Source organism: Hyaena hyaena, unplaced genomic scaffold, assembly GCF_003009895.1.
Source record: "Hyaena hyaena isolate Hyena2069 unplaced genomic scaffold, ASM300989v1 scaffold_111, whole genome shotgun sequence".
Lineage (NCBI taxonomy): Eukaryota > Metazoa > Chordata > Mammalia > Carnivora > Hyaenidae > Hyaena > Hyaena hyaena.
The window spans coordinates 1,287,057-1,314,874 of record NW_024080743.1 but is presented as its reverse complement, the minus strand read 5'-3'; the positions used below and the strand labels follow the sequence as shown (position 1 = coordinate 1,314,874).

Below are 27,818 nucleotides of genomic sequence, written 5' to 3'. Positions count from 1 at the left end.
TAGAAAAGAATAACTTTATTAAACATACAAACTCAAGAACATTCAAGTTTTTGTTTTTTTAAGCTTATAGTATGAGAAGAAAGAGCACATCAGTGGTAATGGCTAAACATAAGCCATAATTACCAGAGTAGGTAGACATACTGACTGGGTATCCATATGCTGTTTCTAGACTCTAGCCTTACTAAATGGGAAACTTCTCAGCAGATCCACTTGCTCATACTTATCTCCCACACAGAGAGTCTTGCTATGCTGTCACTGAGAGGTATAATTTTGGAATGCAGCAATTTATAAGCCTCCACCTCTGGTCCTCTTCTACTCTGCCCACTTCGTTATCTCTCTTCCCAACCAGCCCAAGACTCTAGTAATCAATCTTCTTTGAGAGGGAACAACTTATTTATAACTGGATATAGAGATCCTGATGGCTCCATGCAGAGGGAAGAATCTCCAATAATATTCTCAAGGCTGATTTCACTTTTCCTTTTAGCAGCCACCTAATTACACTTAAGATGGTGAGAAAAAGAAAAGCATTTTGGACTACTGGTCTTCACCTTGGCCTCGCAGCTTCCCTTTAATCAACCAGTGTATGCAGGAAGTTCCCAACTGTAAATACGTGCGGTATTTAACAATGCACCTAGAAACTTTGTGGAAAGCACCATGTTATTTCCAAGGAGAATGTGTTAGGTGGGGAAGAGAAGGTAGGAAAATCAAGAGAAACCATTAGGAAAAACACGGCAATGCACACAAAAAAATGCTTTAACAAAATACATTTAAAAACTGGATAAATTAAATTCAATTTTAGGTGGTATTACCCCCAACAGTTTCTCATAAGTTTATTTTAGTGTTCATAAAAGGTGTAATATATGCCTCTAGGAAAGGAAATGATCTCCTTTACCTATAGAATAGAGGACCAACATCAGGTTGATTTTTCTAAAAGTACACATGGCTTAACAACATCAATAAAGTAAGTCTTTTGACTCATTTAGTCCCAATCACATCCATTAATTTTAAGATTTGTACCTCAAACCTCTGTGTACTAGGCTAAAACAGCTTCTTTCTCTGCTTACGGCAGTGACAAGTAATTAGGGAAGCTAGAGGTCTAATTCTACTTGGATAGATCTAACTCAAAGATCATGTAGTTAGTCCAAAGAACTATTCCAGGCATCTTTCATCTTAGTCCGTATTTCAGAATCTGCCAGAAAGCAAATACTAAAATTTGAAAATAAATTATTCATCCTGCCCTGGTCTCTAATGAAGAACTTACGGTTATTATAAAAAGACTCTTTTTCACCCCATCTCATAATGCACAATAGCAAACATTACATAAAGAACGATAATCACAAGCTCATATCTTTAAAAAAAGGGTGCAACAAAGCCTCTTCAGCTGTTATTCTTGAAGCCGGATTGAGATCTAGAAGTTTATCAAGCAGGTCATAAGCTTCATCAGGTACCTCATTCCAGCCTTCTAAACTGATAGTATCTGTATTCAAACTACCCCCACAGCCATTACTGTCTTTATGCAATGAATTCCCGGGATGCTGTGCTTCAGGTGTTTGTTGAATAACGTGAGAAACGTTATGGTCAGTCTTCTCTGAAAATGCTGGGTCACGAGCAGCCGGCCCTTGAACATCACTTGTTAATGTGAGAGTGTTAGAATCTATACCTCTGAGCTTCTCACAGAGTTTTCTCAAGTCTTGTGCTGGGATTTCTTTGCTACACAATATTGATTTGCCTAAAAGAGAAAAAATACATGTACATTATTTGAGTATATCAGAAGCCTCTCTCATGGGAAACATCCGTGTCCAACTGTGTGCTTTCTGGATATTTTTACCCTGCATAAGAGACAGAGCACAACATGCTAATATGTGTTTTGTACTACATAGCTGAAGGTCAAATCATAAAGTGGGAGGTGGTAAGTAGAAAGCAGTGGCTTACTAAGCTATGTAAGGAACTCACTTGACTGTCAACTTCTTCAGCTTCACCATATCCTTCTATAATCTTTCATCAGCTGCAGCTCCCATACCCTCTCCCCATTCCTAGCTTTTACATTTCTCTGGCTACATGGTTCTTATCTTTGCCTAGGATCCCCTGTGCTTCCCCCACGTGCTTGGGATACTCCAACTTATATCCTCACTCAGCTTAAGGATGACCTCTGTGAGGTGTGACACTCTGACAGAGTTGAACATTCTAAACTTGTGTTGCAACCTATGAAAATTTCTATTACTTTTGTTAGCCTATATTGTAACTGTAGATCTATCTCCCCTACTAGACTAGGAGCTCTTTGAAGATAAGGACTATTTTATTTACTTTTGAATCCTCAAAGCCTAAACAATGTCTAATAGATATGAGGCTCTCAATTAATGGCTGCTGAACTAGACAAAAAAAAAAAAAAAAAAGCTTTATTCAGTCTTTCAAGTCATTGTTCAAATATCATATCCTTACAGATACATGGGTCCTTGACTGACCCAATTGAAATAGCTGAGCCCTCTTCTCTTCTTTTATCCTTCTCAATACCAGTCATTTGTCTGACAGATTTGTCTCCCTCACTAGAATTTAAGTTCTGTGAGAACAGACTCAACAATACTACCTGGGCTACATAAAGTCCCAAATAATGTTTCTGAATAAACCAGATCTGTTTTTAAAAATATAAATGTCTCTGAAACAATCTCCTGACAGAATTATTCAGATATAGGCAAAAATAAGCTAAGCACACAAACAGGCAAGAATATATTATATTTGCCTTATGTTTCCTTACTAAACAGAAATGTGGCTCTAAATGATAGAGCAGCACAGCATACAGATTTCTGGGGTACATTGGTTGTTAACAATCTAGCTCTGGATGATATACAGTTACTTTTACATGTCTTGATCTAACTACTGGATTGGTGTTCTAAGGCAGGGAAACAAGGGAGGAGGATGTGGGAGGCAGGGAAGAGACAAAGGAAAATAAATGACCAAACTAAGTTTGCTGAGGATACAACATGCCAATCCATTTTTACTCTAAATCTCTTTTATCATTTCTATTCTCTCTAGAAAGTTATAGGCAGAGGAGAATAGTCATATAGTTTTATTCATTAATTATTATTTTTTAATTTATTATTGAGAGACAGAGAGAGACAGAGTCGGAGCAAGGGAAGGGCAGAGATAGAGGGAGACACACAGAATCCGAAGCAGGCTCCAGGCTCTGAGCTGTCAGCACAGAGCCCGACGCAGGGCTCGAACTCACAAACCGCAAGATCATGACCTGAGCCCAAGTCGGATGCGTAAACGACTGAGCCACCCAGGCGTCCCTTCCCTTATTCATTAATTTATAGGCTATGCTGAAGTCATAAAATAATTAACAGTATGTGTTATAATATTTCCCTAAGTTATACAACATGCTTAAATTTTTTCACATGATCAAAGGAGGACTCATTATTCAGGAAAAATAATATATTCAATCAAAAATATTTTGTTACAAAGTGTCAAGCATTTGTTTTAGCTCAAGGTTCTTCTTTTGAATTTATCTGACATAACAAGTACTTGATGACAATCCACAGGGGGCCAGGTGGAGTTGAGAACAGTGAGACACGTTATACACAAGAGAAGTAAAAGTATTCTCAATGCTAATCCCAAGCAAGTCATTTCTTTGGGTCGTAAAGAACACAAAGGTGACCGATGAAGTTTTGAATCCTGTATTCAGCCCAGTTATTTTAAGATTTGACTGAAACAGCTGCAAAAGTCACACTCATAAAAAGAGACAAATACTACATGACATTACTACTTTTCTAATATGAGAACAAGCATGACAATGATAAATCTTTAAAAGCCTAGGCCCGCTATCATGACCCTTGCCCTGGAATGCTTTTGCATAATATACTGTGCTTCCATTGTTGGTCCTCATTATAACTTTGACTACAGGTAAGAGAAATTTAAGCTCTCCAAAAAGCTGTTTTGATGTTCATTCTCTTTAGAAACTTCATAAAATTCTCATGAAGTTATTCGACAGTAGATGAAAAGTTTTCTCAATCAGTTGAGAATAAATATACTCATGTAAGAATACAATTTCCAAGATATTGATTGATCTTGCTTTCCATTTATGGTCAACTTCCCTTTGTCTATGTGTATCATTTCACCCTATTATCCTCTGATAAAATTTTGTTATAGTAGGTACAAGAAAGTGACAAGTTATGGATTCACTTGGCTGAAGAAACACTTTTCTTAACCACCACCAAGTTTTCTGATGGATTAGACCACAGTTACAGTGCCTAAGGAAGGGGCAATCATTTTTGCAATGGTTCTTAGCAGCAGTTCTTGGTTAAAATCACTTGTTTTTTCAAACTAACAAGCCTGGGCCCTTCCTATGTATCATATTTTCCTGAATCTTATTTACCAGGAAGGAGTAGGGTGAGATAGGCATACGTATTTCTTTAAGTTCTTTAGATAATTCTTATATGGACCCAATTAAGGCCTACTGATCCTGGAGCTGGGCACAAGGCACACCAACTACTTATAAAGTGGGTTGCTTGAAATTTTGTCCCAAAGGGGTGTTTGTTCTATACTGTGTGGTAGCACATTGATTCAATCACAGCCACCCACTTTGGAAAATATTAACTATAATTGTGCATGGAGAATAAACACAAGGTGAACATGTGAGTTGAAGTCCTTGGCCAGAACAATGCTGAGAAAATTCTCAAGTGCCCCATGAAGTACACTGCATATCCCAATCTTGGAAGTATAAGAACTTTTCTAGCTAAGGAGATGACTTCCCACATCCAATATATGCTTATGTAAATAATACTCCACCAGCAAAGGTGTTCGGCTCATTTCTCTTCCCCTGCTACCCTAATCCTAAGGAACCTAATAACCCACATTTTATTATCTTCCCTATGGAGTCCTTATTATTCTGTCTCAAAATTAACCATTTACTTGTTAGTATAGAGTAAGATCAGTTAAGGCAAGCCCAAGAACACATGATGCTTAATATACAATAAACAAACAAAAACATACTATTCGAAATATTTATGTAATAAAGTCAAACCATAACTACAGGGAGTTAAGATTTTATTCCTTATTCTTTTAAGATTATAAAGTTGAAATATTTAAATAGCACTTTGTGCTTACTGAGATCAAATGATTATATAGAAGAGAAGTTGATAAATTATTTTCTTACACAATGCAATTAGTTATTGAGCAACAGAGAAATTTTCTACTTAACATCAGAGAATTTTATGAACATAGAACATATTTGTACAGAGAATTCCTTAATAATTTGATTTATAGCAAATAATCAAAGGCATTTCTTTTGTTCTATAATATAAAACTGCTTACCAAAAGTTTTAGCTGCTTGGATAGTTTCCCTGGATCCACGAATTGTCATAATTTGAGCCAAAGCAGTTAAATCATCACTTGCTTTATAAAATGGATACCGTCCACTAAGCAAAGAAAGGAATATGACACCTGCAGACCACATGTCAATTGCTGTAACAGAAAACAAACTTTAAAAAAAAATCCCGTATCTATAATTTTATCATCAAGAGTCAATTTACATCAATGTTACATCCATAGTTCTCAACCTTTGCTGTACAAATCCTCTTGAGCCTTAAAAAAAAATTCTGATATCCAGGCCTTAGAGATTCTGATTTAATTGTGGAGTAGGGCTCAGAAATCAGAATTTTTTAAGTTCTTCAGATGCTTAGAGTGGAATACCATGATTGAGAAACCCTAGTCTAACATCCTTAATACAAAATACAATGTTTTCTTTCTTGAGCAATATGTTGGTAAGTTTAAAAGGATATTTCATCATTATAAAACACTAAGTAGATATGTACTTTGTAAGATCAAAAGAAATACAAAAATAGCTATGTGGAAAAATCTGGATGTTCCTCAAGAATTAGGCACCAGAGTGGAAAGCACTGAACATAAGAAGCTTTTCCTCAGCCAAGTGCTTACCCTAACTTCTGCTAAAGAAATTTTAATCTCTAGAATTCTGATAGTTAACATTAAGACTAGCACATGCTCATGTTAAGAAACTAATTTTTCAGGGGCGCCTGGGTGGCTTAGTCGGTTAAGCGTCCGACTTTCGCTTGGGTCATGATCTCGCGGTTCGTGGGTTCGAGCCCCGCGTCGGGCTCTGTGCTGACTGCCAGCTCAGAGCCTGGAGCCTGTTNCACTGTCTCTGTCTTTCTCAAAATAAATAAACTAACAAAAAAATTTGGCAGAGGGGCGCCTGGGTGGCTTAGTCGGTTAAGCGTCCGACTTTCACTTAGGTCATGATCTCACGGTTCGTGGGTTCGAGCCCCGCGTCGGGCTCTGTGCTGACTGCCAGCTCAGAGCCTGGAGCCTGTTTCAGTCTGTGACTCCCTCTCTCTCTGACCCTCCCCTGCTCACGCTGTCTCTCTCTCTCTTAGAAATAAATAAAAATATTAAAAAAAAAAATGTTTAAAAAAAAAAAAAAAAAAAAGAAACTAATTTTTCTTTTAGGAACACCTCTCCTAACTGTTGACCTCCCAGCATCACCAAGTTATTTGCTCTCCATTCCCTTGGCCAGTGTATCACCTGCCTTTCTTTGTTCCCACTGTAGCTATGCCTGTTCCTGCAACATTCTCCCCACCCCTTAGGGCTGAGGTTCCCCAGCGTTCCAACCTCTTCCCCAGTATATTCTCCTTGATTGACACATCTACTTCACAGCTTCAACCATCTTTTATATACTAATGACATTCAACTGTATTTCCAGCCCAGACTTCCCTAAGCTTGACTTTCATTCTGTTGGAAATCTTTATCTGGGTGGCCCACCAATATCTCAAGCCAATTATGTCTCAATCCACCTTTTCTTTCCCTGTAAACCAGCACTTCTTTATTCTCCTCCTTGGTTACTGATACCCATTCAAGTTCCCCAAGGTAGAAATATGATAAACATCCTGGATGCCTTTTCCTTCACCACCCCACACCCAAATTCCATATCCAGTTATCCAACAAGTTCTGCCTTTCCCATCTTTTATCTTTCTTTTCATTCCTATTTCTAGTCCCCTCATTCAGGCTTTCATCATCTCTCACCTGGACCATAGCAGGCCACCACTCTCCAAAACCTATCCTGTCGGCACCCCTGCCAGAATGATCCAGTTATAACATAATTATTACCAGGGCATCTGGGTGGCTCATTCAGTTAAGCGTCTGACTCTTGATATCAGCTCATGTCATGATCTTGCAGTGTGGGATCAAGCACTGCATCAGGCTCTGAGCTAACAGCATGGAGCCTGCTTGGGATTCTCTTTTCCCTTCTCTGCCCCTCCCTTGTTTGTGTGCACATGTGCTCTCTCAAAAATAAGTAAATAAGGGGCAACTGGATGGCTCAGTTGGTCAAGTGTCTGACTTTGGCTCAGGTCATGATCTCAGTTTATGGGTTCAAGCCCCACAATGGGCTCTGTGCTGACAGTTCAGAGTCTGAAGCCTGCTTCCAATTCTGTGTCTCCCTCTCTCTCTGCCCCTCCTCCCACTCATGCGCTCTCTCAAAAATAAATGAACATTAAAAAATAAATTTAAAAAACATAATTATTACCATTTCTTTCCCTTGAATAACTTCCCAACAACTATAATATACAGCCCAAGCTGTTTAACATGTGTGATCTGACTTGCCTACTTATTATCAGGTTTATTTCTCACTATACCTTCACGTCCATCTTACATTCTAGCAACACTAAACTTATTGTTTCCTACTGACAAGACCTTGCTGTTTCTTGAGATCCTCTGCTCATGCCAACCATTTACTCCAATTTAAGTTCTCTTCTCAGCGGTTCTCTCTTCCATGAACTTCCTTCCATATTCCCTTGAGATAGGAATAGTTATATATCCCTAAAATACCTCATATAAATATTTATAACCATGTTGAACAGGTTATACTTATTTGAGAGTGTAAGCAGATAATCTTTTTTTTTTCCTATCAGTAGCAAGTATAGAATGCACACAATGGATGAATGTGTTTCTTTAAAGTCCATAATCCAGGGGAATGGCAGGATTCATTTACTCAGTAAGATTTTACTCAGTAAGATTTTTCCTGGGTTCTGGCTTCATAACAAATTTGGCACATTATAGATTTTTTTTTCCTTTTTCAAAACTTTTTAATTCTACTGTATTATTTTCACAATAACAAAAAATAAGTTTAATCAAATACACAATCTTATGTGTAACACAGAAGACCTTTGGGGGTACTGGGCAAACAGATAAAATGCTGCGAATCTTAAGTTAGCAAAGACTACCAACCACAATTTTTCCTCCACAAACATGATGTTAACAAAATCATTTTATAAATAGATAAACAAGGTGCGGAAAAAGTCTATGACAAGAAAAATACAAACAAAACCAAAAAAAACCCACTAGGAGTAAAAATTTTCATTAATAGCATTATCTCAAAAATGGGACTGCCACACTGCTAGAACCACTTATATAACTTACTAAAAGTGGAAAAACACTTAATATTAGTAAAAACATAAAGGTCATAAAATAAAATACATTTGGAATAACCAATTCTAATTGGGTTCTATATTTCTAGTGCAACATACCTGTGGTTTGATTGGGGCACTTTGTCAAAACCTCTGGTGCTCTGAATCCCGGGGTACCTGCCCTCGGGGCAACCTGTTGTCGCCTTATGATGGTGAAGTAAGAGTTTTTTAGTTATGTTAAAGTTTAATTCTTTAAGACCAAAAAGTAACATTTATCTATTTCACAATAAATTCTGCCTTGATAGCTAGATAAAAGTTATTTATACAGCAAATGATAATCTAGTGTGATGAAAATCCTAGATTTTGTTTTACGGTCCCAACCCCGTCCCCACCCCTCAAGTTACCAGGCCTTATTCCAGAAAATTTTTAAGGTAACTTCTAGGTGTAAAAAGAGGTGGTAGATGATAAGAACCATTAACAGAAAAACAAAATATAACAGAATTGAATGCAAGAGAATTCAGAGGTATAAAAAATCATTTGCTTGCAGTGATATTAGGAAATTAGTTTCTGATATACTTATTCACGTATACACTTAAGTTAATCAGGGAAGGCTCAAGAAAGCTCATGCAAGTTTTGAAAGAAAGGGAGGAACTTATGTAACTAAGAGTAGGAGATAGGAGTGAGAGAGACACTCTATTATTTGGTTCTGATTATTCTACACAGGCAGGAATAACAAAAGACTAAATCACCAAGTAAAATGTGTGATTATAACGTTCCAAAAAAACTATCCCTGTTCCCACAAAAATTACCTGCATACAAGAGCAAATGTGTTTTCCAATGAGCAATTCATGTCAAATGAACACTATATGACAACTGTTATCATTTGCTCATCATGGTACCTCTCCACATTAGCGTCTGTGTAGTTCATAGAACTGTGTTCCCTTCCTCGCACTGAATCAACTGCCCACCAAATCGATGCAATTCCTAATCTTGTCTGGTAGCATGCTGATGATTTTGTAGCAGCATTAAAACACATTACCTTGAAAGGCAAATGCTGCAAACTTTATCTGTTGCATAGCAGTCACAGGTCAGGCTAGCTGGGCAAGAACTGGCAGTTTTCCTCATCACACCACTAGTCATAACTTTTGAAGAAATAGCCTTCTTTTTTGGTGCTAACTTTCTAGATAGTACATCCACAGTCTTTGACTGCTTCATAAGCTGTAAAAGAAAAGTCATATTTCCTATTTTGGTGATATTTAACCTAATGCCTTCAAATGCTAGCAAGGCAAAACATAACCGGAGAAACATAACTTTTAAAAATGCTGAATGTGCTGTTGGATTATAAGTTACCAGTTGTCTACTAAAGTATTTAAAATCTTTTTAGTCTTCTTCTGTGGAATAAACATATTAAAATTTACTAATTAGTCCTCAATTGGTAAATATCTGACTTATACTTCATTAGAACTTTTCCTGATATATTATAAAAGTGTAATATAGTTACATTCTAGTGTCTAACTCCATTTCAGAACTGTAAACTGCACAATTACATTGGCTTCAGTCAGTTTTAATTTCTTGCTCATACTATCTAACTGTTACAGGATACTGTAAGTCAATTTAAAACCATTTAACACTGATAACAATTTTGTAAACTTTATAAACATCCTAACGCTATCAACTGTATGTCAGAAATGTGTTAGTTATTAGAAGCTCACATCCTAGCCAATGAGAGAAAAGGCCTTAATGTTCTAAATGTTCCTTTAGAAAACAGCAACAGTCAGCTAACCAAAAATGATGAAAAATTCCACCAGAAAAGTTCAGGAAAAAACTGGAGAAAATAAAAGTGTTGACAAGATGCTCAAAGCCACAGCAAAACTCTACTTTTAAAAACAGAATAATAATAAATGCTAGTCTACCAATCCCTAAATTCTCTTCAGTGTACTGACTGATGATTGCACTATTAAGCTACATTACTTACTTTCACTGCAGGGCTCTCATGTGAAATGGAGCTGTGTATATTGAAATTTCTTTCTCCAAAAACAGAGCGCTGGACAGAAAGGCCTACAGATCCCTCCTACAATACCAACAAAAACAAGGAAAATAAGGATTATATCTGTAACACTTTCTGCCAGCTGTACTCTGCCAGTTTTGAAAGAGTTAAGTGACATGAAACAAAAACAGCTGCATCCAAGTCATTCTCAGGCACCAAAACACTTCTATGAAAGGAGAAAATAGTCTAGACAGAACTCTTAACACCCATATAACTGTTATCATAATCCACAAATATATAACTAAAAAATTTAAAAAAAACCTGCATGGATGTTATATTTTGCTGTGCAGCTAAAATGGAGATAGACACTTCAAAATTTTTCCCCTATAACTAATGTTTTCTTTAAAAAAGGATAATTAATCTGAACTTTATAACATGCAGGGAAAAATTATTTTCCATTTTTGTTACATAATGTAACATTATAGAGACATTATAAGTCTACCACATACTTTGTTTTGAAATGATAAAACAATGTATTATAAATCTTAGTGGAATCTAATCAATTGAATATGTAACAAATGTAAAAATAACTTTTTTAATTGCAAGTATTATCCTGGTATTACATCTCCCTCTGTTGGATAAAGAAATACATTTCTAAAACTGTATTAACACTTAAGAAATAAGATAGAACCTTTCCATCTTTTCCTTGTTTAATCTGACTCTGTGCGTTTGTGTAGGGCCTCTTCACGGTCTTCACAGTAGGATGCTGATCCAGTTCCTTAGGTGCTGCTGGGCCACTCAAGGAAATCTTGTTTCCTGTGATTACATGGGATTTATTTTGTGGACAACTCTCCTGTTGGGCTTCAGAATGGACAAGTTTGAGAAGCTCTATTTTGGTATCATGGGTTCCTTGGGCCAAACCAAAGTCTACCAAGGCATACCTAAGAAACAAAAGCAAGCATTTTTACTTCTTTGTAGCAAATGAAGTTTAGTAACATCATAAAATGCTCTATTCATATTTACACAAAAAGAATAAATCTTCAGGGGATCCATTAAGAATTTATAACATTCTTGGGGTGCCTGGGTGGCTCAGTCAGTTTAGTATCCTCTTTATTTTGGCTCAGGTCATGATCTCCTGGTTCATGAGTTAAAGCCCTACATCAGGCTCTGTGCTGCCCACAGGGAGCCTGCTTGGGATTCTCTTTCCCTGTCTCTCTACCCCTCCTCACCTCTCAATAAATATTTTTAAAAATGTGTAACATTCTTGAAAAAAGACAAGAAAAATGAGTTTATAGCCAAGGTAATGATTTAAAAGTTAACTAGGCTTGAAAATTAAGGAATGATACATCCCAAACACACATAAAGTCTTTCTCCCTTTTCTCCAATGGCCTGTACTGACAAAACAGACAAGGACTACAGGATATAAGCCCAATCTTTTGTTCTCTCATGATCGTTAAGATGGCATCACAGCAGATACTTTGTAATTAACAAGCTTAAAAGAAAAATTAATTAAAATCATGGGTTTAGGGGTGGCTGAGAGGCCCAGGTTGGCTAAGCGCCTGCCTCTTGATTTTGCCTCAGGTCATAATCTCATGGTTCGTGAAGCCCCACGTCGGGCTCCATGCTGCTTGGGATTCTCTCTCTCTCCATCTCCTCTCTGCCCCTCTACCATTCTTGCTCTCGAAAAATAAACTTAAGAGAAAAAAAAAAATATCATAGATTTAAAACTTGATTTAATTAAAGAAAATTAAAGAGAAAGGCCAGAAGAAAAGAAGTTATAGTTCTATACCTCCTACCACTCTTGGTAGACTCAACTGTATAGCAAACAGTATTTAAGCTAGGTTTTCAGCTTTACAATGCCTCTATCAGCATAAAAAACACTAATGTATATAAACATATATAATATAAACATACATCAAAACAGAACTTCAGTGTTGGCTATCATGTGATCTAATCCCCTCATGAAGGCCGGAGGTAAGAGAAATATGAAAGACCCTTTTTAAGGGTCTTTTTAAGTTTATTTTAGCTAAGTGCTATTTCCACTGAACCATGGTATATCTAATGATGTACACTGCTTTACTAATATAACTTTATCTTTTGCCTCACTGTATTTCCATTCCCCAACCACAATGAAAATTTAAAACATAAAAAAAATCTGTGCATGGCTGTTATAGTATGTTCTGTATCTCAGAGTTGAACCCCATAGCACAAATTCATTCAAGTGTAAATATTTTCTAGGAACTCCTCATACTTACTTTTTCAGGCGCCTATTATATAAAAAATTGCTGGGTTTAACATCACGGTGAACAATACCAAACTGATGAATGCGTTTCAGAGCTCTGAACAGATTAAACATATATTCCCGTACTTCTTGAAAGGAAAGAGAATTCAAAATGTCCTAAAATAAAGTTATGAATAAGATCATAAAATTGCCTTCAATTAAATATTTAGCCAATAAAAATTCAGTAAGGATTAAAACCTACCAAAAAGGACTCATGCTCCAGATACGGCATAGCAATAACCACATGATCATTTTTCCTAAAGCAGTATTTAACTCCCATGACATTGTCTTGCCCCCTAGTGGAAAAATGCATAATGAACTTTAAAGGAAAGGTCAAATGAAACGAAACGTTATGCTCAGTTTCTTTAAAAATGCAATTTTTGCTATGTATAAATGCTCGAAAACTACTTAAAACCACAATCTTATAGGATAGTACACATGTTTAACTGACTTGTACAAGTGTTTTTAAAAAACAAAAAAAGCACTATTTATGAGGTTACTTATAATAATTCAAACATGAGAGAATTATAGTTTTAACTGGGGAAGTGACAGAATGAGAAAGACAAGATGAAAAACAAAAATGAATTAAAAAGTTTTTGTAGCAGATAAATGATAATAGTAAATAAGTTAATTAAAAAATAATAGCTAATATTTATTGAGCATTCACTATATTTGCCAAGCTTTGATCTAAGTAAGCACTTTACATCTAGCAACTAATTCACTTAATCCTCACAACAGCCCTATGAGGACAGTGCTATTGTTTCCTCCCCCCCCTTTATTTTTTTTTACAAATAAGGAAATTAAGGCACAGAGAGGTTGAGGAACTTCCCCTCAAAGTCACTCAACTAGTAAGTCATGGAGCCAGGATCCAAATCCAGACAGTTTGCTCTAGATCTTATGGTCGTAACCACTATGCTATATTGCATCATAAAAAGCTGCGGAAAATAGGGTAAGTTAATTTCCATGGTTTTGAGTCAGCAGAACAACGTGGATACCAACCAGAGTTAGTAGAACAACATGGATACCGACCAAAAATGTGGAGAAATCAGGAAAAGAAGCATCAAAAACCAAGACCTCATTCTGGTAAAAAGTTCTAGATATAGAACTAAATCTTATGTGAAAAGTGAGAGGTCAGTGACAGTGTTTGTGGAGAAGTGATACCTAAAGCTGTGAAAATGATTAGAAAGAGGAGCAAATGAACCTTGGAAAATTGCCAAGTTGGAGGACAAAATAAGGAAGAAGGGGCAGGAAGCCCTGAAAGCGATGTCACCCAGATGAGGAGTTTTAAAGGAAGTAGTAATCAGTATGAAGGTCATAGAGAATAAGGACTGAGGGAAGGCTTTGAGTTTGGCAAAGAGGAATTAACTGGTAATTTTTTACAGAACAATTTAAGTGGAAAGGAAGAGGCCAAATAGGACTTAAGGAGGGAAAATTGGATACACGGAAGCAGAACATACAATTTGCCTAAAATATCTGGCAAAGAAGAAAAACCAGTGTGGGAACTAGAAAGGAAGCAAGATTAGATAAAGACTTTTTTTTAGCATGCACTTTTCTGAAGTACATGGAAAGGAAAAGTGGTAGAGAAAAGTATTTAAAACATGAAAAAAGGAACAATTTTATTCAAGGGAGTAGAACGTTATATAATTATGCCTTAAAGAGGCCATCTCATCCTTCTGTCTTCTTTAATAAACATAGGGGTGAAACAAAGAAATAAGATCGTCCATTTATTCAATATTTAGTTGGCATGGTTGTTATTTGGTAGACAGTATGTTAGATATTAGGGATGGGAAGGTAAATTAAACTTAACATGATTTCCACCTTCCTGGAGTTTACTAACGAACAATAACAGATAATAAACAAGACAACAAACGACAGATTATGAGGGTTTTGAAAGAGATGAAAAGGTGCTGTGACAATAACAAATAGGTGAATCTAATAATTTAATTCAGAAGACATCTTTGAAGTTTGCTCAGACTAGAAAGATCAGCATGCAAACACTGGGAGAGGTCTTACTGACCAGGGGACAGTATGGGTAGTGACCCCGAGGTTAGAAAGCTCGAGACAAATCTGAGGAACTAAAGAAACAAGAACACAGAGAGGGAGGTGGGAAGCGTGCATGAGATAAGGTTGGATTTTTTTTTCCAAAGGACACTGGGAAACCACTGAAGGATTTTAAGAACTGGAACTAACAGTATACAATTTGTATTACAAACATAAATTTTTATATTTCAAAGATTACTCTGGCTATTCTTTGATCATGGGATTCAGGGGGAAAGAGAAGAAGCAGGCTATCATAGTCATCAGACTAAACTCAGGTTTAGTCTGAGATAGTGGTTGAGAAAATAGAAAGACATGGATGGGTTTTTAGATAGATTCTGGAGGTAAAATGGCCAGGACTTGATGATGGATGCTGAGATGAGCCGATGAAAACAGCTTTATCTTGAGATGAAAACTCAAGAAGAAATGTCAAATTAGTAGGTGGGTATGTACAAATCTGTAGGTAAGAGGTCTGAGGCAAGTTATATACTTATGGGAATCACTATCATACACTTAAAGCCACATGGAAATACATGATACTACCCAGGGAAGAATCCAGAGCAAGAAAGCCTAGGATAAGGCACAAAGAAACTCCAACATTTAGATGTCAGGTAGAAGAGGAAGAACTGGCAAAAGATACTGAAAATGAAAGGCCAAATAAAGTAGGAAGAGAACAAGGAGTAAGTGGCAGTACAGAAGTCAAAAGACATTGGTTCCAATCAATTATGTTAAACTCTGCCTAGCGTTCACGTTAACAGAAGAAACTGGTAAGATGGAAGTCATGGTGGACTCTAATCGAAAGTTTCAGTTTAGCACAGAGGAAAGCAGACACGCTGAGAGCAGTAAAGGTAGGGTATGGAAGTGAAAACAGTATGTATGGATCATTTTTGAGAAGTCTGGCTGGGAAGAGCAGCAAAGGAAGGACAGAACAGCTGGAAGAGGATGGAAGTAGAGGGGGATAAGAAATACTAGACCATGTATGTCTGTTGACAGAAATGACCTAGAAGAGAGAGACCAAGGATAAAGACATGCCAGATGATTCTGCTGTTTAAAATAAAGTAGGAGTTGGGGCTGTCAATAGCTGGGGAGACATGAAATAGGAGTTCCCTACATTAAAAAAAAAAAATATCTAGACCATGGTTCGATTTGGCAGGAAGATTAGAAAAAGATGTGGTAAGAGAACAGGAAGTCAAGCTGAGCCTCAAGTACAATCCACTCTAAAGATATAAACTGATTTAACCATCCCAACATTAGAGGGGGAAAAGCGCTACCAAATTGCAGACACCTGACTGAAAAATATGTTGAATTCATGGACAATCTAGCCATCCCTGTTAAGATATCCACTTAAAAATCTTAAATATATAGCCAGTTCAATAAAAGATATTGCCTACCCAGCCACTGTTAGGCACTGAAGTTCAGCTGCAATTCTTATTGGATGACTTGTTGGAATTAAGTGTTTCAGAGCTATTTTCTCTTCAGGTCCTACTTGCAACTGTGCTGTGGCCAAATAAACAGAGCTAAAAGTGCCTGTAAAACAATATATTCAATTTTTCAATATTTGGTTTTTTAAAATATTAATGAAACAATGCTAAAATAGATCCTAAGACTGTTTAGAACCCATAAAATTATCCTAATCTATCATTAATATATTTAAAGATATTATACATAAAGAGCAAAAACATCTAAAAATATGGCTAACTTTCAATTTTTAATAAATTCTTAACTGTCTTCAATTCGTTAAGGGATGTATTAATTTACCAAAGTTCTATAGTAAATCTGTTGCCTGGGTTAGCATAAAATATTTCCATGGTCACAATCCATTCTAGTGAGTAATTTTCTATAGCACTGTCATTTGAAATTACTTCCTTTAGACTTGATACAGGTCTGTTAGAAGCAGTTAATAGTTAACAGTTGTTATTAATAGTCTTAGGGGGGTAAAAAAAAAAACCCTACAAAACCATCTAGGCTTTTAAACTTAGCATTAAACTAAGCAGAAAAAGTAAGAGTTGGTAGTCAGTTAAATTTGAGAAATGCTGAGTTAAAACAAATTGATAAATTTCTTTACTACAAAATTTTCCAGAGCTCTAATGCGTTTAAGTACATCACAAATAACCAAAAGGGAACTAAACGTACTATATTTTACAAACTTATTTAGCCTTAGAACTCCCCTCCCCCCTTCCAGGAATAGCTATTAATTTGTTAGGAGGACACCAGTCCAAAGTTAGGAGGACATCCAAACTTTGTTTTCCAGAACAAAATTTTTGAACACTAAGTCAGTGTTCAAAAAACATAAAGATGTAAGGATCTGCTTCTTATATCCTAAATCATCTCATCTTCTAATTTTTCTGCCCAACGATCTTGGCTTTTCTTGTCTGACACTTCTTATTGTGGAAAGCAAACAATGAAGTAAATGGAAGCTTTTTTCCTTTTAATTATTTAGGCATTTCCTAACATAGCCACCAAAGCCTTGTTAGCTTTTACCTTCTCATTCACTTCACATCTGATAAATTGACCCTTCATTCAGTCAACAAGACTGTCAGTCTCTCAATGACATTTATGTCAATACTGACCATCTTATAAATATTGTTATCACTTTATTTCCTTCATTTTGCCACCTTAGATTTCTATGTTTCAACATATATTCTACCTAACTCTAATGCAGAAAGAAAAATGAGAGGACTTTCCTTGATCAAATTCCTCCACATGAATCTTAAATTTCTCATTTTTAATAATTATCTTTAATAATACATTGGTATATCAACATTTTAATGGTATAACAGCATAAAGGTTAAAATAAGACTATTCATTTTACTGTAAATATTTATTCTTTCATTCTTTCCAGGGGAAAAAAAGAAAACTTGATGACATAATTAGTAATATGACCATGGTCTTATTATTTTAAAAAGGATATGCTTTTCAAAAGGAAATAGTAATGAAAATCAAGATTATACAAAGGAAGGGGCGCCTGGGTGGCTCAGTCGGTTAAGCATCCAACTTCGGCTCAGGTCATGATCTAACGGTTTGTGGGTTCAAGCTCCGCATCTCACGTTTGTGCTGACAGCTAGCCCAGAGCCTGGAGCCTGTTTCGGATTCTGTGTCTCCCTGTCTCTCTGACCCTCCCCTGCTCATGCTGTCTCTCTCTTTCTCTCTCTCAGAAATAAAGAAAACATTTAAAAAATTTAAAAAAAAGATTATACAAAGGAAAACATGAGAGGAAAAAACTTATAAATCAATCAATCTCTAAATTACCTTCTCCAATTTTGTCCTTAATCTTAAACAGATTACCAAGCTGTGGTACAGCTTCATAAAGCTTCTCAATATCTTTTTTAACACCTATCAAGGAAAAAGAATTTATAGTTATAATTAATGAAAATATATTTTATGCTTTAAGTTAAAAAACCTCAATGAAATAAATTCTAAAACATAATTAAAAAATAACTATAATAAACCTTAAAATCATGATAAAAATACTTAAAACCCTGATAAGTTGCCATAACACACACACACACATTTCTTGAACAAACAGATAAAACTGGTAAGTCCCAGAATCACACACATCAAATTTCTATTACTCAGAATTACACTAACCTATACATTGTCACTGCATAGAGTACAACACAATAAAGAAGCTAAATTTAAAACTAACTAAACAATTTGTGCTGCGATCACTAGATGGCATGACAAGGACACAATGTAATCTTCTTGAAAACTACTTCTCTCCCCCAAAGATACAAAATCTTATAAACTTGGGGAAGTTTTATATATTGAGTATTCACAGTGTGCCCTTAGAATTCTACCAAAGATCTCAGGGATGTTAAAAACATTTTTTAAAAAAGAATGATCCCAATTATCAATAGTATCCTTTATCCTTGAGACCAGATAAGATAAATTGCTACTTTTAAATAAATATAAGCTCTTTACAAAAATATACATGGTTAAAATAAGAAAAGGCAGTAATAGCAAATGTGATAAACTACTGGATATAAAAGAAAACTACATACTTAGGAGTCATCGGATTTTATTACAATATCTAAGCCAAACATTAGCCACTTTTTAAGTTATAATAGTAATAATCTAAATAGTATATAATGTTTAAGACATTTTCATTTAAGACATTTTCAAACCACTTTCACATGTATTATCTTTTCAGATTTTCAGAATAGCACTAGGATATTGGCAAAACAGGAATTATCCTGATTTTCAGATAAGAACACCCTATTGAGGAAAGTGAAATTATTTGTCCTTTTAAACATGTGTTTTAAAAAATGTTCAGGGTCCCCTGGGTGATCCAGTTGGTAGGGCGTGTGACTTTTAATTTCATCTCAGGTCATGGTCTTGCAGTTCATGGGATAGAGCCCCAAATCGGACAGTGCTAACACTGTGGAGCTTGCTTGGGATTCCCTTTCCCTCTGCCTCTCCCTGACTCTCTCAAAATAAATACATTTTTAAAAAATGCTCAGCGATGGGTATGTCAAAAAAATTAACAAATTTGTTGCAACTTAGGAGCTTAGTCTAGTGGAAAAGTCAGATGTTAAAAGCTATGAATACAAGACACTAACTATAATAATACAGGAATGTATATGTTACTAGATATAAGGAAGGGGAGAGGAATGAACACACCTGAAGGTATTGGCAAGCTCCTGGTGACCATTAAGCTGTGTTTTGAAGTATTCACCAAGTAGAAAAAGTGGGCGAAGGCATTTTGCAAAGAAGGAACTATGTATGCAAAGACACAGAAAAGGAAAAAGGCATGGACTATTTTGAGGGGAGGGGAGGGTGAAGGAGGTAATGAAATTCAATGTGGCTGAAGAAGGGAAAAGGAGAGAATGCAATTGAAAGCCATGGGAAATTTTTAAGCAGGAAGATGACAAGTAGAGGATGAAGTTGAGGGGGAGGAAGAACATTAAGAGCTGGAGACTAAATAACAAGCCAAGATCTAGCCCAGTATGCTTTCCACTATATCAATCCATCTAAGGAAATGGGAAGAACTTACTTTCCCATCTACTTCATGGGTTAACTGGAGAAGCTTGATGGGTTTCAATATAAGAGGCAATACTAGAACAGTAATTGGTACCAGTTTTGGAGATGGGAGGCCTAAATTAAAATCCTGGCCCCATTATTTACCAGACTAGGTATGACTTTCCTTGAGCACACAGCTTATTGCTTTGATCCTTAGTCTTTCCATCTACAGAAAAAGGGTAATAAATGTACCCATGCCATTGAGATCCTATGAGGATTATATGAAATAATATACGTAAGAGAAGCTTTTAACGCAATGCCTGGCACGTAGTAAATATTAAAAAGATAGTGGTAATTATTGTTGTAGTTATTAACATTATTTCTTTAGCACTTTTGCTTTTCCCGCTACATCTTTTTCCCTTATTATTTCATGTGGCTAGCTCAAAGGTCAGTCTTCTCTGATATCCTATTTAAAACAGCATTCTTCTCATAACATTACCCTGTTTATTGTCTTTGGAGTGACTGTCCACTATAAAATCATCCTGTTTATTTGTGTGCTCTCTGCCTCCTCCCACTAGAACATAAGCTCCACCAGTACAGATCCCTGTGTGCATAATTCACCACAGCACACTCAGCTCCTAGTTAGGACAGTGCCTGGTATGTTTGTTCAATGAATGAATTATTACTATCATTATGGGCATTCAAAGATAGCTGTAGGGAAAAAAAGCAAAGTTTAGAAGTTACAAAAGAGTGAAGAAGTCAAGAAGTAGCAGCTACCTCACTATCTGCGACCACACTACTTCACTCTAGAAACCAAATCCAAAGTCTGGGGGAAAAGCCAGACTCTAGCAGTCATTCTTGCCACAGTCAATTACAATCTTTTTTTAAAAATAAAATTTTTTAGGCTCCAGGCTTTGAGCTAGCTGTCAGCACAGAGCTGGACGTGGGGCTTGAACCCACGATCTGTGAGATCATGACCTGAGCCAAAGTCAGACTTTAACCGACTGAGCCACCCAGGTGCCCCAATTACAATCTTTCTTAATAGCTGTCAATTCCAACCAGCTTCAAATTCCAGTGTCAAAGGAAAGGCACCATGAAAGGGTAATAAAAATGACATGTTCACTTTTATATTACATTTCCTTGATACTGAAACACAATTTTAAAAACTCTGAAATTGGGATGCAACTTGCAATTATTGTCAGCCAGCATCAATATTTACAGAACAGGTATCAGTGACTTGAAGAAAATCTAAGAAATCATAAAAGAGCATTCACATTTAACCCTTTAAGAGCAAACAGTTGTAGGGAGAAGCGGTAAAGCAGAAATCAAATGTAGGCCAGCTCCACATAATTGGGCTCTTATGAGTGCATTAACAAATGGTAATAAAAAAATGAACTCTTCAAAGAAATTCTGCATCACTAATGTATAGAGAACAATATTATGAGGGGGAAAATAGGGTGTCAATAAGTGTGACTATACTGAGTGACTCAGAAAAGAAAGAGGTTAAATATTTGTTTCTTTTATAATTATGTACCAGACATACAATTGTCTAATTATATTCAAATTCTTTCAAAAAGTATAAAATAAAAAATTCTAGGTGATAAGAAAGCACTGTGTCATAGTATAACTGGCAGCACTTCTGAGCAGCAGATAAAATGATGTATCTAACAATCAATGTTATTTAGGGGAACCTGGGTGGCTCAGTCAGTTAAGCATCTGACTCTTATTTCAGCTCAGGTCATGATCTCCCGGTTCATTCGTTTGAGCCGAGTCGGGCTCTGTGCTGACAATGCAGGAGCCTGCTTGGGATTCTCTCTGTTTCTCCTGTATGTGCTCTCTCTCTCTCAAAATAAATAAACTTAAATTTTTTTTACATCAATGGTATCTATATACAATGAAATGTTAAGAACCCTGTTTGTGGTCTTTTTATTACTAAATGTACTAAAGTGTTTGTGTGTGTGTATATATGAGAATACTAAAAGCTTTATTGTAGTATGATACAGAGTTGTGCTGTCTTCTAGTTTCATGTAACTATTTAAATTTACTTTTTTTAAAGATTTTATTATTATTATTATTATTTTAAGTGTTTATTTTGGAGACAGAGACAGCATATATGCGCGAGCAGGGAGGGACAGAAAGAGAGGGAGAAGCTTCAGATTCTGTGTCTCCCTCTCTCCCTGACCCTCCCCTGCTCACGCTGTCTCTCTCTCTCTCTCTCTCTCTCAGAAATAAACAAAACATTAAAAAATTAAAAAAAAAAAACTTAAAAAAAAAAAAAGAAAGAGAAGGAGAAAGGATCTGAATGAAGCAAACTCTGCGCTGAGAGTGGGAAGTCCAATGCAGGGCTTGAACCCAGGAACCGTGAGATCATTACCTGAGCAGAAGTTGGATGCTTAACCGACTGAGCCACCCAGGTGCCCCTTAAATTTAAATTAAAATTTAAAAAAAATTAAAATTTCCTCAGTTGTATTAGCTACAGGTGATCACATAGAAAGATATCCATTATCACAGATAGTACTATTGGGTACTGAAATAGAAGAAAGCCTAGGTTAAACTCCTATCATTAAACCACATTAATATTCATTTTCTTAACCTGAAAATCAAAGGGGTTAGATCAGATGAATTTTCCTATGAGTTCCACGTTTGCAACTTCCCTTTGTATTAACATGAGCTGGTAGATATGCTGGTTAACTATTGGAAATCACCAGAGAGGAAATATACATAATAAGGAACTACTGTAATACACAAGCCATGTGAAGGACTATGTAAGCTCAATGTGCTTCCACACCACTAATAACTTGCTATGTACTTACCTATCTTTACAAAACTCAAAATATGTTTATATTAGTTTCCTGTCACTACAGAGCAACTCTGATATTTTCAAACAACAGTAAAACTTTCTGACAACCAAACTAAATGCAAATCCTCATTTCTGAAGTGGAGATGAGAGTAAACAGCAGAAGAGAACATTAAACAACGGAAAATACTACCAAAGGCAGACAAATGAATATATACTTTGAGGACTGGGGGAAGACCCTGAAAAGTCTAACAAGCCAAAAAATTATTTACATACTTATACTTTCCTTTTTTCAAGTTTATTTTGAGAGAGTACATGCCAGTGGGAAAGGGGCAGAGAAGGAGAAAGAGAATCCCAAGCACAGAGCCCAACTTGGGGCTTAATCTCACAAACCATGATACCATGACCTGAGCCAAAATTGAGCCAGATGCTTAACCAGCTGAACCATCCAGGCATCCCTAAATGCCTATACTTTAAATAAGGTCTAGGCTTCTATTTTGAAATTTTAAGCAAAAATATTTTTCCTGCTACATAATATATATCCAAGTGGCTTTAATACAGCAAGAGCCTCCTTAACTATGCTCCCAGCTTTCATCATTGCTGGCCTATTACTGTCTATTCATAACATAGTAGCCAGAGTGATCCTGAGAAAGCTAAGTCACCATGTCACATGTCAAACCCAGTAACAGCTTCACAGCTTGCTCCATATAAAAGCCAATGAACTACCTCCTCTCCTTACACCTCTCTTTGCCATCACTCCCATCACCCTCCAGCCTCCAGGGACAAGGACCTCCTTGCTATTCCTAAATACTAGGCACACTCCCATCTCAGAGTCTTCTCCTTTACTGTTTCCTCTGCCTGGAATGCTCTTCCCCAGATATCTATGTAGCTCATTACTTTACCACCTTCGAGTCTTCATTCAAATGTTACCACAATGAAGTCCTCTCTGACCAATTACACTTCTTAAAAATCACAATCTCCTACTCAACATTTCCTATCTCCACTTCCCTTCTGTATTTTCTTCACTATTTCTTTTATTGTCTATCTTTCCAGTAGATTGAGGGCATTGATTTTTGTCTGTTTTATGCACTGATTTATCCCAGCACTTAGAGAATATTTAATATTCATCATATAAACAAAATGTTTTTAATTACTTACCAAGGAGTAAAACTGCCTCTCTAGGAATATATGTGATGCTTATTTTGGGGCTTCATGTACTGTCTGACTTACATCTCTTAAGCTAGGAAGATCATATAATTTAGCCCAAACTGAAGCACCCGAGTGAAAGGAGGCACTAATAATAATTACAGAGTGACAATAGGCATAAACTGGATCTGTCCCACACAAATCATACAGCACCTATAACTCATTTTAGTAGCAAGAGCTAAGAGCATCCATACAACACACTAAACACACACCTATAGTATAGTTCAACAGTACAGAGAAAAACATTTGATACAATATTATGCCCAGTATTTTGTTCATTGCAGCATTTTTCTTAATAGGAAAAAATGGAAAACAATCTAAAGGTTCAATAAAAAGGGTAATTAAATTAATTGTAGCAAACTATGCAATGAAACATTAGGCAGTCAAGTTAAACGGAGCTGTAGATTATTTAATTACATACAAAATATTCAAGTTACATATTGCTAAGTAAAAATTAAGATTAGAAATAAGTTGGTTACGATACTAATTTAGTTGTTTTTTTTTGTTTTGTTTTGTTTTGTTTTAAATGTATCTCAGTATGCACAGGACAACTAAAAGACTGTAACAAAAGCCCAACAGTGGCAATATTTGTATAATTTTGTATAAAATTTGGATGTTACTTCCTTATTTGAGTTTTCTACACTTTCTAAATTTTCTTCAACAATCATGTATAATTTTTAACAAAAAAAAAAGAGCTACAAAGGCTGACAAATATCCTAAAACAAAGGGCCATGTTATTCATCCATTGCACTATTTTACTTTATATCTTCGCATTAAACCATTCATTCACCTATTTTTTTTTTAATTTTTTTTTTATGTTTTATTTATTTCTAGGAGAGAGAGAGAGAGAGAGACAGTGTGAGCAGGGGAGGGTCAGAGAGAGAGGGAGTCACAGACTGAAACAGGCTCCAGGCTCTGAGCTGGCAGTCAGCACAGAGCCCAACGCGGGGCTCGAACCGATGAACCGCGAGATCATGACCTAAGCGAAAGTCAGTCGCTCAACCGACTAAGCCACCCAGGCGCCCCATCATTCACCTATTTTCAAGCACCTACTCTGTGCTGGATAGTATTAGGTTCTGGGAATACAAAGATATACAAAAAGGTCCTACCATTCAAAAGTTATTCCATCAAGGGAAAGTAAATCATATTAGCTCATGAGACAGTTATGAGCCTGGATATCATCTACTTTATTCCTTACTGAAGTTGTTTTTATATAACCTTAGCTTTTACTAAAAGGAATATTTTTTTTAAAAAGCATGAATAAAATTTCAGCATGTTTTATGAGTTATTAAAGGTACTGCTTAAAAGGTTCAATGTTGTTACATAAAAGTCACAAAACTTTAGAAATTTAGAATACAATTCACTTTATTCTTTATTTCCGAGATTTTCAGGAGAATATTAGAATAGTAGTTTTCATGTGAACATAATGGTAGAACCAAGATGGATTCATCTGTTCATACACTCTGCCTAAAGCACAAGATACACCACGAGCTATATGAGATACTGCCTTCAAGGAGCTTACAGTATAACTGAAAAGACAAAATACACAGAGTGCTCAAAGATACAAGAACTATAAAACAATGACTGTTGTTATTGTATTATGGGTCCAATGGCATAGGAGAAAGCTGAATTGTGAAGAACGGGAAAAATGGAAGAGGGACAGCAACCATGAAACTGGATGAAGTGGTATTTTAAGGTTAATCTAGTAGCAGTGTACCAGATGAACTGGAGGATGGAAAAGAAGTGGAAGCTGGCAGTTTAGGTGAGAAACTTCATTTTAATTCAGAGCATGGTGTAAAAGAATGGATTACTGTGGTGGAAGTGGGAATAAGAAGCAATGACATACATATTAAAAAAGAAGTAAGATAAAGTTGGGTAACTGCATATGAGGAGCAAATATTCAATCATTAAGCCGAAGACAACTCTAAAGTTTTTAAGCATAGGCAACTGGAATAATAGTGGCTTTCACCACCAAAAATAGAGACATCAGGAAGGGTACTCATTGTGACACCAAAGAGTTTAGTTTTAGTCAGAAAGCAAAAGCATGTGGTATCATTTTTTAGGATGTTGTTGAAGTCTATTTTGTAGTGGATAAATACATTTCGTGGATAGAAGGTCAAAATTAGTATATCTCTGGACAAGCACTAAACATGCTTAAAACAAAGATGGAAAAGAAGAGTTACCTACCTTTTAGGAAAAAGAAAATGGTCACCTAGAACTCCTCTATTTAACAAATATTATACTTATTATGGGGCGCCTGAGTGGCTCAGTCAGTTAAGTGTCTGACTTCGACTCAGGTCATGACCTCCCCATTCCTGAGTTTGAGCCCCATGTCGGGCTCTGTGCTGACAGCTCAGAGCCCGGAGCCTGCTTCAGATTCTGTCTCCCTCTCTCTCTGGCCCTCCCCCGCTCACGCTGTCTCTCTCTCTCAAAAAACTAAACATAAAATTTTTTTTTAAAAACCCACACATGTTTATTAAATGCCTATTATGTCCCAGGCACTGCTAGAGCAGGAATGAAGGCACACACATTTTAGCATACAAGATCAGGTATTGTTTGACGCTCTCCTCACTTCAGGGTCTGGATTAGGGTCAAACAACACTGACACGTACACTGAGATACAGTGCTTTAGTACTGCTGCACACACTTCATTATTTATTTTTGTCAGTAAATTCTGCTTTTCAATACTTTAAGTGAAAAGTCCTCCATTGTCGACTTCCAAATCCAAGTTTAATGCAATACGGTGAGGAAAGATAAGAACATAGATCCCTAAGAGGAAGAAATTCTGGTTTGGGTATCAACAAACCGTTCTTGGATAATTACCAATATTTAGACCCTAGCAACTTTATCTCTAAAATGACACGGATGGATTACAATCTTTCTAAAATGCAACGGAATCCTAAATCTAGACCCCAGGAAGCTTTACTGATTTGTAAAACACTCCCATGTAAACATACAACTCACTTTACCATTCCGGAAGCTCCTTTTAAATAAAAAATAAGCAAAATCACAGAACTGTTGCCTGCACATCCACGGAAGTAAACACATACCTGATAGTTTAAAATTCTGCTCATGTTTTTTTACCGAGCCATCCGCCTGAACCTGGTCACGCTGGGGAGAAAAAGCCATCGGTTCATCCATCCGAATCCCCAAAGATGCCTCCATCACAAAACAACTGGGATGCAAAATGCCAGCTAAGGGGTCATGTCCACCAGGGGAGCAAAGCAGCTGTGAAAACTAGAACACTGGAGAAGATGAGAAGTTTCAATCACTCACTGAACCAAGCAGTAAAAAAAAAAAATGCCAGTCCCCACTGGGACAGACATTTAAACGCGCATCATGTGTCTAAATCCCCAAAGAGGGTGTAACTGTGGGCCATTTCTAAAGGATTACATTTGCTTCCCTTCCACCTTACAGCAACACGGACAGGAGGGTAGGGGGAGGAGGGGCAAATATCCTAGTCGGGGGAGCCTCCTCGGCGGCGGCGCAGGCAAGAGTGGTGGTGGAACTGGGGTGAGGGCGCGCCGGGGCACAAGCCTGCTGGGGAATACCGGGAGCAGGGGCAGGTGCGGTAGGCCTTGTGGGGAGAGCGGTTTGACTTTGACCTGAGAGAGAAATGAAGGAGGAATGATTACGGAAAGGGAGCGCCAGGAGGCTCGTTCAAGGCTCCGTGCAAGTTGACGGAGAACTGATCCGATACTGGCCACCGGTGGCGGGCGGAGAAAGAGAAGAGGGAATGAATGGGATCCTTCTGGGAGCACCGACCGCGAGCTCAGCGGGGAAGGACCTTCCTCCCTCAGACCGGAGCCCGAAGGGGATGCTTAGTGCGCAGGCGCACGACTTTCCCGCCGTGGGTCCGCGGGATCCGAAGTGGGGTGGGGGGTGGGAGGCTACTGCGCTGCGACAAGACCGAAGTTACGATCCAGAATTCGTTTCTAATCCCTCAGAATCCCGCGCCAGGGAACAAACCGTCAGAAACTCACAGTTTAAGGGAATACGACTTCTGTGGCTCCCCAGGTGCCTGGGTCACCGCCTCCAAGAGCTCTCAACCTAGCGACTCTGCCGAACGCGCCTGCGCAACACTTCCCGCCCAGCTGCTTCTAGTTGCTCATGCGCACTGTATAGCTCTCGGTGCCG

The 27,818-nt window shown here is 37.0% G+C and overlaps 1 protein-coding gene across 3 annotated transcripts; it reads right to left on the bottom strand.

Annotated features, from left to right (window-relative positions):
* On the bottom strand, positions 1-27,761 carry CDC7 (cell division cycle 7). 3 transcript variants are annotated; one of them, XM_039236477.1, is made up of 12 exons: positions 27,665-27,761; positions 26,732-26,926; positions 17,969-18,052; positions 16,111-16,246; positions 12,885-12,978; positions 12,657-12,799; positions 11,093-11,342; positions 10,390-10,485; positions 9,454-9,632; positions 8,535-8,617; positions 5,308-5,457; positions 1-1,729 (listed from the first exon to the last, which is right to left on the bottom strand). In XM_039236477.1, the coding sequence occupies exons 2-12, from the start codon at positions 26,844-26,846 to the stop codon at positions 1,335-1,337; spliced, it is 1,725 nt and encodes a 574-aa protein (XP_039092408.1). In that variant the 5' UTR covers positions 26,847-26,926; positions 27,665-27,761; the 3' UTR covers positions 1-1,334. The 3 variants fall into 3 exon arrangements, with proteins under 3 accessions (XP_039092408.1, XP_039092409.1, XP_039092410.1); XM_039236478.1 differs by lacking the exon at positions 27,665-27,761 and adding an exon at positions 27,097-27,141; XM_039236479.1 differs by lacking the exon at positions 10,390-10,485.
* Between the last annotated feature and the right edge of the window lie 57 nt (positions 27,762-27,818).

Coding starts and splice junctions, on each gene's coding strand:
- CDC7 (XM_039236477.1), bottom strand. CDS start 26,846: ATGGAGGCATCTTTGGGGATTCGGATGGATGAACCGATGGCTTTTTCT. Junction 11,343..12,656: donor TATAATAGGCGCCTGAAAAA/GTAAGTATGAGG, acceptor TTTGTTTCTTAG/GTATGCCTTGGTAGACTTTG. Junction 1,730..5,307: donor CCAAGCAGCTAAAACTTTTG/GTAAGCAGTTTT, acceptor TTTCTCTTTTAG/GCAAATCAATATTGTGTAGC.